We start from the raw sequence: 16,077 nt of genomic DNA on the forward strand, positions 1-16,077 counted from the left end.
AAAAAAAAGGTCGAGAAGGGAGAGGGTTGACATGTTGTGAGGTTGTTAACCAATGTCATAAAACAATATGTGTACCACTGTTTCATGAGAAACTATTTGTTCTGTAAACCTTCACCTGAAGTGCAATAAGAAAAAAAGAAAAAAAGAAAATTGAGGATAACCAAAGGTCATTGCTTCAAGATCTCACCTTCTAATTCTTCAGGAAGTTTCCATTGTTTTTTAATCAACGGATTAATTATGTTTTTTTTTGTGCATCAACAGCCATATATACAATTTTTTTTTGTCAGCTTCATTTTTAAAATAGACACTAACTCCCTTTGGATATATATGAAGATACATCCATTTTGGTTTTGTATTATAACTGTTTCTCTCTGGAAAATAGTACACAAAAAATGATTGTGTGAGTGTGACTTGAAATAAAATACATATTTGTAAAATGGACTAAAGAATGACTAGTTTGCAGGGGGAGAGTGACCTTTTTTTTTTCCCTCCATTCAAGCACTGTCTTTTTATAGGGAAAATACTTGTGTTCTCAGAATGAATACAGAAGTGAATGGGGTTCTCCTTAATTATTAAAGGTATAAAGAATTTGTTCAAACCTCAACCTTTGGTGGAAAACAAAAGAAGACTTTACCAGAGGATGTGACACTGGGCTTGCATTTAAGGAATGCTATTCTTTATGTAAATAGCCTAGTTATATCTATTAATAATACTCAGGGACATTTCATTTTGTGGTAGGACAATGTCTCAGTTATCTAGTGCTACTATTAACAGAAATACCACAAGTGGATGGCTTTAACAAACAGAAATTTATCCTCTCACAGTTTAGGAGGCTAGAGGTTTGAATTCAGGGCACCAGCTCTAGGGGAAGCCTTTTTCTCTCTGTCAGCTCCGGGGAAAGGTCCTTGTCACCTTTCAACATCTTTGGGCCCAGTGTTCCTTGGAGATCTACATATGTCTTGGCATCAGTCTTCCCCTGGGTCTTGGAGGTTGTCAGCACAGGAATCTCTGGTCCGCAGGATGCGCTCTGCTCCCTACTCTTCTTTCTTTGTGGTAGTGAGGTCCCTCGCCTCTGCTTCTTTGTCTCTCATTTTCTCTCTTGTAAGATAAAAGATGTGACTCGAGCAAGGTTCTGTAACTTAAGTAAGGATGTGACTTGAGTAAGGCTCTTACAAGGCTGTGACTCAAGATAAATCCCACACTGATCCTGCCTCATTAACATATAGAGGTTAGGATTTACAACACATCACAAAATAGAGAATTACATCAGATCACAAAATGGAGGACAACCACACAATACTGGGAATCATGTTCTAGCCATACTGACACATTTTTTTGGGTTTCAGTTCAAGAGAGACGGTTTGTCCTTCAGGATACAACTCAGAAGTTTTCAGGCATACTCAATCACCTTCTCCACTATAACCCCTATGAATCTGCTAACTATTGATTTATTGAAACTTTGTTTGAATTTGAGTATGTTGTCAGCATTGGGGAGAATATATTTCACATACACTTACTCCTCACTTATCAGCTGTCTCATTATCTGACATTTCGCATTTAGGACAGTAGTAAAAAAAATCTACTATCCAGTTATTTTGCTTTTTAACAACCCTGCTGATCTGCACACCTTCACCACGTGCAGCTCATCCAGGGCAGGTGGAGGGAGGAACGCAGACGCCCCTGGGGTGTTTAACCCCATCTGGAACCGCCGGGATGCCTGACACTCCAGCTACTCCAAGTGGCGCCTCCTCTCCCTCTTCCTGGTTCTCTCCCAGCGTACCCCACCCTCCACCCCGTGCTGGCCTCACTCATAGGGCACCAGCTGGCAGGCGCCAGGAGAGGAGCGCGGGTGCTCGCCCCTGCAGAGCCGCCCTCTGGCTGAGGCTGCTTCACAATGCCCAGCTGGTCACACCAAGTGCACCGCGGAGCCCGAGCTAGGATGCCGGGCAGCTGAGAACGCCCAGCCAGCAGCTGGCAGCATGGATTCAGATTGTGGCAAGCAGAGCAAGGGCAAGCCTGTGATCCCTGCAGGTACAGAGGGGGCTGTGGCTGCCTAGCTGGGAGGGCTGGGGCTGGGGCTGGGGAGGAAGGGACCCGCGACAGGAAATCACAAGTATTTTGCATAATGCAGATTTTCACATAATGACCTCGCCTTTGGAACCTAACAATTTCGGTAAATCAGGAGTGGGTGTATTTCTTTTTATGGAATATATGCCTCTCTATTTGTTAAGGGTTGAATTGTGTCCCCCCAAAACGTGTGTCAACTTGGGTAGGCCATGATTCCCAGTATTGTGTGGTTGTCCACCATTTTGTAATGTGATGTGATTATCCTATGTGTTGTAAATCCTAATCTCTGCCTGTGGTTCATGAGGCAAGGTTAGGTTATGTTAAAGAGGATTAGGGTGAAATGCAACACCCTTACTCAGGTCACAGCTCTGATCCAAGGGGTTTTTCCCTGGGATGTGGCCTGCATCACCTTTTATCTTACAAGAGATAAAAGGGGAGAGAAGCAAGCAGAGAGGGAAACCTCATACCACCAAGAAAGACGTGCCAGGAGCAGAGCACATCCTTTGGACTTAGGGTCCCTGCACTGAGAGAAGCTCCTAGACCAGGGAAAGATTGATGACAAGGACCTTCCTTAAGAGCCAATGGAAAGAGAAAGCCTTCCCCTGGAGCTGGTACTCTGAATTCAGACTTCTAGCCTACTAGACTGTGAGAGAATAACCTTCTGTTTGTTAAAGCCGTCCACTTGTGGTATTTCTGTTATAGCAGCACTAGATAACTCGGACACTATTGTTTGTTGGGAAACTGCTATTTCTGGACATTCTTCAGTGTACTATTCATTTGTAGACATTTCTTGAGCATTCACTATCTGCCAGGTGGGCCCTGCTATGTATGTTCAGGGAGAGGAATAAGACAGGGTAGCTGCTCTCAAAATGGAGAATTATTATTTGTGACTATATTAGGTGTTTTGTTTTGTTTTTTCTTCTTCTTCTTTCCTTCCTCCCTCCCTCCTTCCCTCCTCCTTTTTTCCCTCCTTCCTTTTTCTTTCCTTCCTTCCTTCCTTTTTTATGAGCCAGCAGATAATTTTGTAATTATACTACCTTTCACATGCTGCTGTAGCATATTTTCATTGCTTCTTCCAGAAATTTCTTAGCAATGGTAAGATAGTAAGATAGTCATTGTTTATAAAGTGCTTATTGTGTTTCAAATGAAAGTCAATCATGTTCAGCGTATATTTTTTATTTAATTGGTTAGGAATACTGAGAGATCAAGATATACAAAGTATCCTTTGAGTAGTTTAGATTTTGCTGTTAAGAGTAAACACTCTATCATTACTGTTTGCTGGATCCAATTCTACTGCACCTTTTTTTCCCTCCTACTGGTCAGGTTGCCTTTTGCCCACTTTCCTCATCTTGTTGGCAGTTACCAAGTATGTTCCATTGCTGAGACTTGACATCCCTTCTACTACTCAGAAAATTGTTTGACTCATGTCATGGTTGTCATCTGAATTCCAAATAGGTCAGGCATCGTGAACCACGAATATGTGGTATAGTTAATTAAGAAATATTTTCTTAACCTGTCTCAATTTTCTTTAGCATTCTTTCATGTTAGATACAAAATCAGTGATTCAAAACCTGACTGATCATCAGAATTATCTGAGGTTTTTTTTCTTTTTCTTTTTTGAATTAGATTTCTGGACCATTAAATGTTATTTTTGTGAAGGGAAAAAACCTGATTACCTCCTTTCCCCCATCCATTGGGAGAATCCTATAGGATTCTGTCAACTCTTTTTTAAAGGGAGTGTCCATGATTTACTTAGGAATTTGATTCTCTAAATTGATTGGAGAGGGAAACTCCTGAAATTTCAGCTGTTTCCTCTTATTTCTTGAACATTATTTCTTTCCACTTATGTTGTTTTTTATGACTTTGCTCTGGACTTGTTATGGAAGGAGGGAAAAAGGAAGAGATTCTTTTCTCTGATTCTTCCTATCCAGTATGCCATCAAACTCCTCAGTGTCTCTAGCGGTATACCAGTTCCTTCAGTTCTAACTCTTACTATCTCCTGCCATAGTAACTAACAATGTCTCCCTCCCTGCCATCCATTCAATATACGGTAGCTGGAGTGAACACTCTTGATAATCTTATATTGCCACTCCCTGCTTAAAACCCTTCAGTGGCTCCCCATTGCATACAGTAAAAAAGGTCTAAACTTCTTGCAAGTCATATGAGGTCTTTGTGAACTGGCTCTTACCTGCCTCTCTGCTCTCATTTCCACTACTTCCACTGTAAGGTCAGCAGTACTGACCTGCTCTGCCATTCCATTTTACACCATCATTCCTTTGCACATGCTGTGCTTTCTGCCTAGATGGTTCCCATTCCCTTCTGCCTAACTCCAGTTTACCTTTAAAATACAGCTCATACATTGTCCTCTCTGTAAGGCTACTTTTGCCCCTCCTCAGTCCATCTAATCACCTCACAGTGTCAATCACTTCCTTTCTCTTCTTCTAAGACCCAAATTTAGTATTGCATTTTTCACATTGCAATGCAATTGCTTGCTTACTCGCTTGCTGTTTTCTACTAGCTTTTTAAGGGCAATACAAGGGTAGGATCCATGTCTTACCTATTTGATATCCCCCAGTACTTGTCCCAGTGTCAGGTACAATTAAAGCCTACAGTAAATGCTTATTGAATAAAATTGAATTGGTCATTTAGAGCTGAAGATCAAACACATAAGCAGGTTGAAGGACTCTGAGGCCATATTAAGTTAATGAGTCAGTGGAGATCCCTGTAGATTATATCAGAAAGCAGAGTGATTGGCTTAAATGAGTGGAATGTTCAACCTGGAATTCTAGAATTCTGGCATCCAGAAAGGTGCTATAGGTCAACACACTTAGGAAGGGATATGATATATTCCTGGAAGTGGCAGCAATTGTTAGAGTCAACACTACACAAGGTTGTAAGAGCATTGTTCCCACAGAGCTGGTTCTATGCGTGGTATTTTGGCAGTTATTTCCCGTTTTCTTCACATCCTCTGAGATCATGTCATGGCTCCCTTTTTGTTTCTTTCAACTACTCTCCCGTCAATTGACCAGTCTTTTCAGGCGTCAGTAACATTTATAATCCCTAAAATATTTCCACAGGATTTTCTCTAATCCTAGATTGCCAGTTGATCTTTCTTTACCATATTTTTTCTTGAAACATTTTCTTAAACAACTTGTAAAACAATTAACTTTCACGCCACACCTTTTGTAAGTCTTTATGTATCAATGCTGTTTACCTTTTATTTAACTTTTTTGTAAAGAGTAAAGTAGAGTAAGGAAAAAAATCTATTTTTACTAAAGAACGTAATTAAAATGAATTTTGAAGTTAAGTGGAGAATCTACTACATTTATTTTATAGTAGATTTGTTCCTTTAGCAAACAAAGCAGATTTTCTTTTGTTCTTGAAATGTTTAGATTTTTATTAATCTATATCTCTACTCTTTTGCTAAAGAGTAGAGATTAGAAAAATTGTCTGTAGAATATGCGTGTAAAGGGACGAGATACTGATACAGAAATTAAAATAGTTACAATATGTGCTTTTCTAAGATGTTAGAATTTTATAAGTATCAATTTGATTTTTAATAAATCTCCATTTAAAGTATTTAGCAAGTAATTAAAGTGAAAAACCTCTTTTAAATGTGAGTTCTTAAAATACAAATTTCAATTGATGCCTTAGAATACTTAATCTTTGTTAATGGCCATTATCTACCACCTTATGTTTACTTTGTTTATTGATCATTAACCCCCAAATCTCCTGAAACTATCTGTTAAGATGAGTGGAAATAATAACTAGAATCCTATCAGCTAGATTTTAAAAGTAGATAGGGACTTTCTTGAACCTTATTGTGTGTCTCTAATATGAATGAAATATACTAAAATTTTTTTTTGAGGTACAGTGATAAAGAATATTTGGTTGTTTGGGGGCTTCACTTTATCTCCTTAAAAGTAAAGTATCATGTTTTCTTATTTCTGTGATATACCTCAGTCTCATTTAGAACTTCCAGTTTAAAACCAGTTACCTGATTTTGAGAAGAAAGGTACTTCAAATGAAGTAGAATTGACATATATTCTTTATCAAAGAGCACAGTCAGAGTGATCTACTTATCTTTCTCAGCATTCTCTTCTATCAATTGTAGTCTGTAACACTACTGCTGAGGCTGATAAACAATTATTATATCTTTGTTTCTTAAAGTTATCAGCTCACACAATATCATCTAGGCTAGGAAACAAAATTTACCTAATAATGATGAAAATGAAGTTTGTAAAATAACCTGACAAACTATTGATCTAGAATTTAAAACCTTTGTCAATAGAATCGAGGATTATTTTTGTCCCCTTCAGTCTGTTGATGTTTTTTGTCCCTCTGAAATGATTATTTTTCAACCAGGGTATATAAATGTACATAGGATTTTCATTGGTTACTGTTGGAAGTAGATCACCAAGCCTTTCTTCCTAGTCTGTCTTAGTCTGTAAGTTCTACTGAAACATGTCTACCATGTGTTATCATGTTGGTATATGAAATACTGGTGGCATAGTTCCAGCCTCATAGCAACACACAAGCCACCATAATAAAGAACTTTATTCTGCTCATACGGAACCTGTATATGGATCAAGAGGCAGTTGTTCGAACAGAAGAAGTGGGATACTACTTGGTTCATAACTGGAAAAAGTGTGTGGCAGGTTTGTATCCTTTCACTTTACTTATTCAACCGTATGCTGAACAAATAATCCAAGAAGCTGGACTACCGGAAGAGGAACGTGGCATCAGGATTGGAGGAAGACTCATTAACAATCTACAATATGCAGGTGACACAACCATGCTTGCTGAAAATTAAAACGACTTGAAGCACTTGCTAATGGAAGTAAAAAACTATAGCCTTCAGTATGGATTACACTTGAACGTGAAGAAAACAAAAATCCTCATAACTGGACTGATAAATACTATAAATGGTGAAGAAATTGAAGTTGTCAAGGAATTCTACTTGGATCAAGAATCAAAGTCCATGGAAGCAGCAGTCAGAAATCAAATGACATATTTCACTGGGCAAATCTGCTACAAAAGACCTCTTTAAAGTCTTAAAAAGCAAAGATGTCATTTTGATGACTAAGATTTGTCTGACCCAAGCCATGGTCTTTTCGATTGCCTCATAAGCATTTGATAGTTGGATAGTGAAAAAGGAAGACAAAAGAATTGATGCATTGGAACCTTGGTGTTAGCAAAGAATATTGAATATATTGTGGACTGCCAAAAGAACGAACAAACCAATCTTAGAAGAAATACAACCAGAATGTTCCTTAAAAGTGAGGATGATGAGACTTCAACTTGCTTACTTTGGACAATGTTATGGATTGAATTGTGTGCCCCCAAAATATGTGAGCACTTGACTAAGGCCATGATTCCCAGTATTGTGTGATTGTCCCCCAATTTGTGATCTGATATAATTACCTATGTGTTATAAATTCAAACCTCTATGATATTAACGAGGCAGGATTAGAGGCAGTTATGTTAATGAGGCAGAATACAGTCTACAGGATTAGGCTGTATCTTGAGTCAATTTCTTTTGAGATATAAAAGAGAGAAGCAAGCAGAGAGAGGGACCTCACCATCAAGCAAGAAAGAGCCAGGAGCAGAGGGTGTCTTGGACCCAAGGTCCCTGCACCGAGAAGCTCCTAGACTAGGGGAAAATTGATGACAAGGACTTTCCCCCAGAGCCAACAGAGAGAGGAAGCCTTCCCCTGGAGCTGGTGCCCTGAATTCAGACTTCTAGCCTTCTAAACTGTGAAAGAATAAATTTCTGTTTGTTAAAACCATCCACTTGTGGTATTTCTGTTATAGTAGCACTAGATGACTAAGACAACCCCAAACAGAAACTCCCTTCCGTCAGCCCCTGGCATTCACTAATAAACTTTTGTCTCTATGTCTTTGTATGTTCTAGATATTTGATGTGTAAGTGGGATCATACAATATTTGTGCCTTTGTGTCTGACCTGTTTTACTTAGCATAATGTTTTCAAGGTTCATCCATATTATAGCATTTATCAGAACTTCATTTCTCTTTATGGCTGAATAATATTTCATTATATGTATATACACTACATTTATCCATTCATCTGTTGGACATTTGGGTTTCCACTTGTTGGATGTTGTGAATAATGCTGCAGTGAACACTGGTGTATGTACAAGTATCTTTTTGAGTGGAATTCCACCTAGAAGTAGAATTATAGGTCATATGGTGATGCTGTTTTTATCTTTTTGAGAAACTGCAAAACTCTTTTCCAAAGCAACTGCACTGTTTTAGTTATCTAGGGCTGCTGTAACAGAAATACCACAAGTGGGTGGCTTTAACAAACAAATTTGTTTTCTCTCATTTTAGAAGGGTAGAAGTCCAAATTCAGGGCGCCAGCTCTAGGGGAAGTCTTTCTTTCTTTGTGGGCTCTGGAGGAAGGTTCTATCTCTTTTGAGCTTCTGCTGCTGGGTGATCTTCATGTGGCTTGGCATCTATCTTCCCCCATCTCTGCTTGCTTGTTTGCTTGTTTAATCTCTTTTATATCTCAAAAGAGATTGACTTAAGACGCGCCCTACACCAATACTGTCTCATTAACCTAACAAAGAAAACCCATTGCCAAATGAGATTATAACCACAGGTATAGTAGTATTTACAGCACATATTTTTGGGGGACACAATTCAATCCATAACATGCAGCATTTTTCATTCCTACCAGTAATGCCTGAGGGTTCCAATTTCTTCACATCTTGCCAAAACTTGTTTTTTTCTTTTTTAAATTCAAATAATAGCCATCCTAGTGGGTATGAGGAGCCCTGGTGGCACAGTGTTAAGAGCTTGGTTGCTATCCAAAAAGTCAGCAGTTCAAATCTACCAGCTGCTCCTTGGAAACCCTATGGGGCAGTTCTACGCTGTCCTGTTGGGTCACTGTGAGTGGTAACCGACTCGACAGCAATGGGTTTGGGTTTTTTTTTAAGTGGGTATGAAGTGGCATCTCATTGTGTCTTTGTGGTTTTGACTTGCATTTCCCTAATGACTAACTCTGATCATTAAGGTTATGTGTCAACTTGGCTGGCCCATGATTCTCAGTGGTTTGGCAGTTATGATGTAGTTTGGTAGTCATACAGTGATATGATCACCTCCATGATGAGATTTGTTATAATGTGATCACCTCCATGATAGTATCTGCTGTTAGTATGCCAATCAGTTGAAAAGGAGTTTCCTTGGGTGTGTGGCCTGCTTCCAATATAGGTGGACTTTCTTACAAGGCTCCTGGGCTTTTGCTCGCATTGGATCCTGCAGCTGACTCCTGTTTGTCTGACCTCTGTTTCTTGGGACTTGAGCTAGCAGCTTACCTTCCATCTTGCCTGCCGATCTTGGGATTTGTCGGTCTTCACAGCCTGTGAGCCAGAGCCCTGCTGCCTGACTTGCTGATTTTGAATTCATCAGCCCCTGCAGCTATGTGAATCAGGAGAAGCATCCAGCTTGATCCACATTCTAGCCTCTACAACTGTGTGAGCCATTTCTTTAATATAAATCTTTCTATATATATATTTATACACTTTACTGGTTTTGCTTCTCTAGAGAACCCAGCCTAAGACACTAATGATATTGAGCATCTTTTCATGTGTTTATTGGCCATTTATATATCTTCTTTGGTGAAATGTCTATTTAAGTACTTTGCCTATTTTTGCATTGGGTTATTTGGGTTGTTGTTGAGTTGTAGGAGTTCTTTGTGTATTCTGGATGTTAAACTATTATCAGATATATGGCTGCCTGTGTTGTGATGGATCGTTTTTGTATGGCCTTTCTCGCCATTGTCTTGTAACTCCCACCCAGGCAATTGGGCAGAACTGTGCAGATATGGTAATTGTGGCCCACCAAAGGGATTGGTTAGTTTTTGCCATCCTGTGGGACTTGAGGTGAGCCATCCCAGAGGCAAGAAGGAGAAGGTACCACCACCACCAAGGAAGAATAGCCAGGAGCCAGCATATTCTTTGGACCCAGGATCCCTGTGCTGAGAAGCTCCTGGAAGCCGGAGACTGAGAGAGAGAGAGAGAGCTGTAACCTTGAAGACACTGAGAAGCAGTGGCAGCAGAGACCCTGCCGCAGGAGATGGAGTGATGGATTTCTTGACCCACGGAAAGAGAAAGCTGAGTGTCTTTGGGCAGAAGCCTAGGGCCAGGGAGAGGCGTACCTGAAAGCACAGCTGGGAGAGGCTGTCCTGATGGAAGAAATGTATCCTTGAGTATTCCTAAGCCTGAATTGTAACCTGTTACTTCACTAATAAACCCCATAATTGTGAATATGGTTTGTGAGTTCTGTGTGGCCATTGCAATCAATTATCGAAGTAGAGAGTGCTGTGGGAGGGATGGTTGGTGTCAGAATTGGTAAAGATGACAGAGAGAGAAGGCATGTCTGACTGCCACCTCATAGGAATCAGCCTTTGGCTGTTGATCTTGTTTCTCCTTCCCCCTGGTGAAGTTGGAGGAGGTCAGACACTGCCCCAAACTGTTTTTACACTAACCAATATTTTCTCCTTTTCTGTACTGTGTTGGTTTTGATTGATTGATTTTTCTTCTCATTATAGATTTTCCTGTTTCTTTTGTACCTGATAATTTTTTATTGGATTCCAGACATTTTATCTTGTTGGTTACTAGAAATTTTTATGTATTTATAAATATTCTTAAGCTTTTTTCTTGGAACGTAGTTAAATTACTTGAAAGTAGTTTGATCGTTTCAGGTATTGCTTTTAAGAATCGTTAAGCATGACCTAAGCAGTATTTAATCTAGGGCTAATTTCCCTACTAGTGAGGTCAAATCTTTCTCAGTATTCTACCCAAGGCCCCATGAACTATGAGGCTTTCCAGTCTAGGTAGTAGGATTAGGAACTGTTCCAATTCCACGTGAGCACAAGGTACGATTTCTTCTAATCCTTTTAGAGGGTTCTTTCCCTAGCCAGTAGTTGCCTTACATGCACACGCTGATGCATACTGAGTTTTCAGGTGGTACCTCTATAGATCTCCATAGCTATCTCTCTGTTCACCTTTCTCTTCTCCAGTACTCTGTCATGAACTCTAGCTGTCTTGGTCTTATACTATCAGTTTCATCTACTCAAGTCAGGGAATTTACTAGGCTTCACTTATAATCCCCTTCTCTACACCATGGCCTAGAGACTCTCTCAAGGCAGTAAGCCGGGCAATCATAAGGCTCTTAGAATTTTTTTTTCTTTGAGAGTTCAAAGAATTGTTCTTTTTTGCCTGATTCCCGTTTCATTAAACCATTGTTTCATATATTTTGTATGGATTTTTAGTTTTCTTAGGCAGGATGGTAAATCTGATCTCTGTTTCTCTTATCTTGGCCAGAAATGGAAGTTCTGTATACCTTTTGCATAGTGAAAATGATAAGAGAAAACTTAATTCTCCAAGTATTCTGAAAAGTGACTGCTCATGAAGATTGACTATTTTCCGAGTGGAGTTTGGAAAGGATAGACTTCATTGTGTACTTTTTTCCATTGGCTTCTCCAATACTGTTCTTTATCTACATTTTTCTACAGGTGGATTAGATTACTGTGTATAATAATGTAGTGCAAGTCACTAGTCCAATTATGTTTTATTGGAGTTAGATATGATTTATTACTTAAAGGAAATCTGCTGAAAAGATCATGTGCTATTTTTACATGCCTGTTTTGTTTCTGATATCCATGAATGTATGAAGAAATGAGATAAAAAGGAGAACCTAGACATAATCTATTGTCTGAATTTTTGCATCACTAAAGTATGTTCTGACTATGCTGACATCTCTATCTTATGGCATATTGCTGCCAAAATAAATCCAAAGAGGTAGTAGATGCATTCTCTTTTCAAAATATTTCCTAGAAACCAGCCACTGTATTCAGAAAGAGAGTAAGATATAAGTTTTTAAAACTATATGTCAGGAAATGCCTCATTTGTGAATGTATATACATCTGTGCTCATAAATTGCATAATTATGTACCTAACTACTTTGTTTTATCATTATTTACTTTGTGTACACAAATGAAGGCTTTTCATTCATGTTCTGCTGCCTGGGACACTCGTGATTGGAAGATGGTTATTTTTCATACTCCTAGTCGATATTAATGCATACAATTTCACATGAAATTATAGAATGCATCAATTTACTCTAGAATAGCTTTTACAGGGTCTTCTTTACTAAACATATGTTCTGAAGTAGTATAAGTAATTAATAGTTATTTGGCTTCATCAGTTATATAAGAAATGTTAGAAAAGCTATTAAAAAAAAATTTACCGATTCCTAGGAGCCTTTGCACCCACGAATATAAATTGACATCTGATGTTAATTCTGCCAACTCTGATTTTAAAATTAAGCCCCTTAAACTGATTGTGATGGTAATAATAAACCAAATCTATTGCTGTCAAGTTGATTCCAACTCATAGTGACCCTATAGGACAGAGTAGAATTGCCCCATGGAGTTTCCAAGGCTGTAAATCTTTACAGAAACAGACTGATACATCTTTCTTCTGTGGAGCAGCTGGTGGTTTCAAACTGCCAACTTTTCAGTTAGCAGCCGAGCACTTAACCACTGAGCCAACAGGGATCCTTTGTGGTAATGATAGATAACCCTAAATATTTTGAGATTAGAGTTTATTGCTAAAATGACTAGCCCTGATATAACTGCCAGACAGTATGCTAAGCACTTTTATAGACATTTCTCATTTAAATAGACTTTGGAAGAAAATCCAGCCATTATTTAGTCTTCATAATAATTTTTCAAAAGGGTAAATATACACACACGTATTTATACATATATATTGGTATACATAAATGTATGTATATAAATGCATGTGTATGTTTTTGTATGTATGTATGTATTAGTTTCCCGTTGCTGCTGTCACAAATTACCACAAACTAAGTGGCTTAAAACGATACACATTTATTTTCTTAGACTTCTAGAGGTCAGAAGTTTTAAAGAAGTTTCATGGGCCAAACCAAAGTTTCTACAGGGCCACCGTCCCTGGGGAAGTTGTACTGGAGAAGCAATGTCTCTGCCTTTTCCAGCTTTTAAAAATGCTTCCTTGCTCATGGCCCCTTCCTCTGTCTTCAAAGCCAGCAACATTGTCATATAGCCTTCTCTTCTGTAGTAAAATCTCCTTCTGTCTTCCTCCAGAGGCATAGCAAGGGGGGAGGGGCAGGGGGCGATAGGAGGGCCTTTGCCCCTGGGTGCAAACAAGGCTGGCCTGCGAATCAGACATCCCCCTCCCCCGTCGATGAGGTAGAGGTGGGTACTATGCCTGTTTCTCCCTCTTATAAGAACACTTGTGATTATCGTTATGGTTCACTCACATAATTTTGGATAATCTCCCCATTTCAAGATCTTTAAGTTAATCACATCTGCAGATTTTCTTTTGCCATATGGTCAAAATAGGGAACAGAATACTGCGAGAAGTCACATAAAAACAAAACATGTTAGAAATAAACACAGTCCAAAAAGAGGCGCATGTAAGTTGATGATATAAGCAAGAGATCCTAAAGTTCCTTTGCTGTGTTCCAATGTTTTATATTGTTGACTGATATTTTTGCTGCTGATAGGAACAATCAGGATATTAATCTTCAATTTTTTTTTAATATACTTCATCTTCATCGTACTTCATTGTCTTTCCCTCCTCTAAAAAAACAATGCTTAGTAATATAAGATCATAAATTTATAAACTGGAGCATGAGTTTACATAGCTTAATATTGTACTTAATTTAGAAGCAGTTTGTATTTGATTTTGATGTCCATAGACACATGTTCCGATACATGCCTTCTTATTCCCTTTAAGCCGTTTCTTCACCCTTTCCTTCACCTTTGTTATTCTCAGTGCTAATGAAGAATTGAGCATGCTGCCACTGAGAAACCAAAACCAAACCTTTTGCTGTCCAGTCGATTCTGACTCACAGTGATCCTATAGGACAGAGTAGAACTTCCCCATACGGTTTCCAAGGAGCAACTGGTGAATTCGAACTGCTGACCTTTAGGTTAGCAGCTGAGCTCTTTACCACTGCACCACCAGGGCTCCCTGCCATTGATAGTGGCACTTTAATAGGATGACAGTTCTTAGGAGACTGCTTTTAAGGTTCCTCAATTGCTAGGTCATAGATCTCAGAGCTAGATTATTCTTTTCCTGTTTTTGTTCAGTGTTATTGTAATGTTTACACTGTCTTATTCGTTTGAAGAGAAAATTTCATTTGATGCTTCTGTCATGTTGTATGGTTCAGTGAGTTGCAGAATTACCAATAAATGTTTTTTAGCAAAGTAGGCATGTATTTTATTGCATAATTTATAAGCTAAACTTTTACGTTTTATTCTGTGAACTATAGGATACCAGAAGGCCCCATTGATCAGGGGCTGGCTACGGGAAGGGTACGTGCTTTAGAAGAGCAGCTGGTAAAGGCCAAAGAACAGATTGAAAATTACAAGAAACAAACCGGAAATGGTAGGTGATGATGCAGTGTTTTTCCTTTTCAAAATATTGGTGTTACGTACAAATAATTGAAAAATTCCTTTCATCAGAATGTTGGAAATGCTGACACTCTGTATTTTGACTGCAGGTCTGGGGAAGGATCATGAAATCCTGAGGAGGAGGATTGAAAATGGAGCTAAAGAGCTCTGGTTTTATCTGCAGAGTGAATTGAAGAAATTAAAGAATTTAGAAGGAAATGAACTCCAAAGACATGCAGATGAATTTCTGTCAGATTTGGGACATCATGAAAGGTACTGTTTTCCCTATAGAATTGGGCTTTAGCAAAGATTATAATCTAAGAATTGGAAACTGAAATTTTTGCTAATTTCTCATTTGAATGGTAAAAGATGCCCACCATGTTTGGGAGAGAAGTACCTTGGATCTCAAAGGACAGTCCAAATGCAGTCTATCAACTAAAATATATCACAGGAAAATATTATTTAAATGTATTTCTAGATATCTTTACAACTCAAGTAAACTTTGAAGTTAATGGTGTCAGCCAACAATATGCTAAAATATCTTCTTGTAGATTTCCTTTATATACAATCAGTATTTGAAATGGAGAGTGAAATTTTGCATGCAGTACACTGGAACTTATGTGAGGCTGGCGGTTAGTTTCTAACTTAAATATTAAAAACTTTACAACAGCACTTTTTTAGAGTTGCTAACTAAAGGTTAAAGGTTTTTGATAAAAAGTAGCATTGTTAATTGCTCTTACACTTAGTTGCTGGACAGGGGAACCTGGATCTGCCTAGTTAAATTTGTTTCTCTGTATATACATGTCTAAAAATACATGGTTTATCTTCCATAGAAAAATAACATTTTGGTGCTGGCGTGTTCATGCAGAACAAAATGTATCTGAGAATCATCATAAATACAGTGAAACCTGTCCTTAGGTCTATTATATTTAAAAGACTATGTTCCCGGTAGGATTCTGATGGTAATTACTGTCTCATTACTGAACAATAAAAGAAACACTGTTGTATTAACATAATCTACCACTGTGAAGAGGAAAAAAATTACCCCATGCAACCAAGAGATTCATGTATATATTAACATCACCAGCTTTATTATAAGGATTTTGAAAAATTGGTCTGCCATTTCAAGGGAAATTACAGATAAAAACTATCAGTTTATTGAAATCATTTTAGCATTTTACAACTGAAGTAACATTTCAGCTAAACAAAACACTGCTAAATATTGATATTTGATTAAAAAAAAAGTTGCCTTGTGTAATTTCTGTAAATTAGACTTGTTCTGATAAAAGATTTATAAACAACAACAAAAGAAATATGATAGTATGAATTTCAAGGGACATTGAATTATTAGGCCACACATTAGATAGCCCCTTTGAAATTTTTAACCCAGCTTACAGTCAGGCCATACCTACACTATTAGACCCAATGCTGACTAATTCTGTCCTTAATGCTTCGCATTATGCTAATGCTGCTACTAGGCACTGGGCTTCTGTTAAATGGAGCTGTGTGCTTTGCTTATGGCGGTTTTGTAGGGAAGTGCAGAC

At 38.3% G+C, this 16,077-nt stretch overlaps 1 protein-coding gene across 12 annotated transcripts in view; it reads left to right on the top strand.

Annotated features, from left to right (window-relative positions):
• Nucleotides 1-16,077, top strand: part of FUT8 (fucosyltransferase 8) — a 361,848-nt gene that overhangs the window by 208,277 nt on the left and 137,494 nt on the right. For all 12 annotated transcript variants that reach the window (XM_004370955.2, XM_023726291.1, XM_004370956.2 and 9 more), the window contains 2 exons: nt 14,413-14,528; nt 14,644-14,806. In XM_004370955.2, the coding sequence (XP_004371012.1) occupies nt 14,413-14,528; nt 14,644-14,806 (279 nt within the window). The remainder of the gene's footprint in view (nt 1-14,412; nt 14,529-14,643; nt 14,807-16,077) is intronic.

This window comes from Trichechus manatus, unplaced genomic scaffold (assembly GCF_000243295.1).
Source record: "Trichechus manatus latirostris isolate Lorelei unplaced genomic scaffold, TriManLat1.0 scaffold00010, whole genome shotgun sequence".
NCBI lineage: Eukaryota > Metazoa > Chordata > Mammalia > Sirenia > Trichechidae > Trichechus > Trichechus manatus.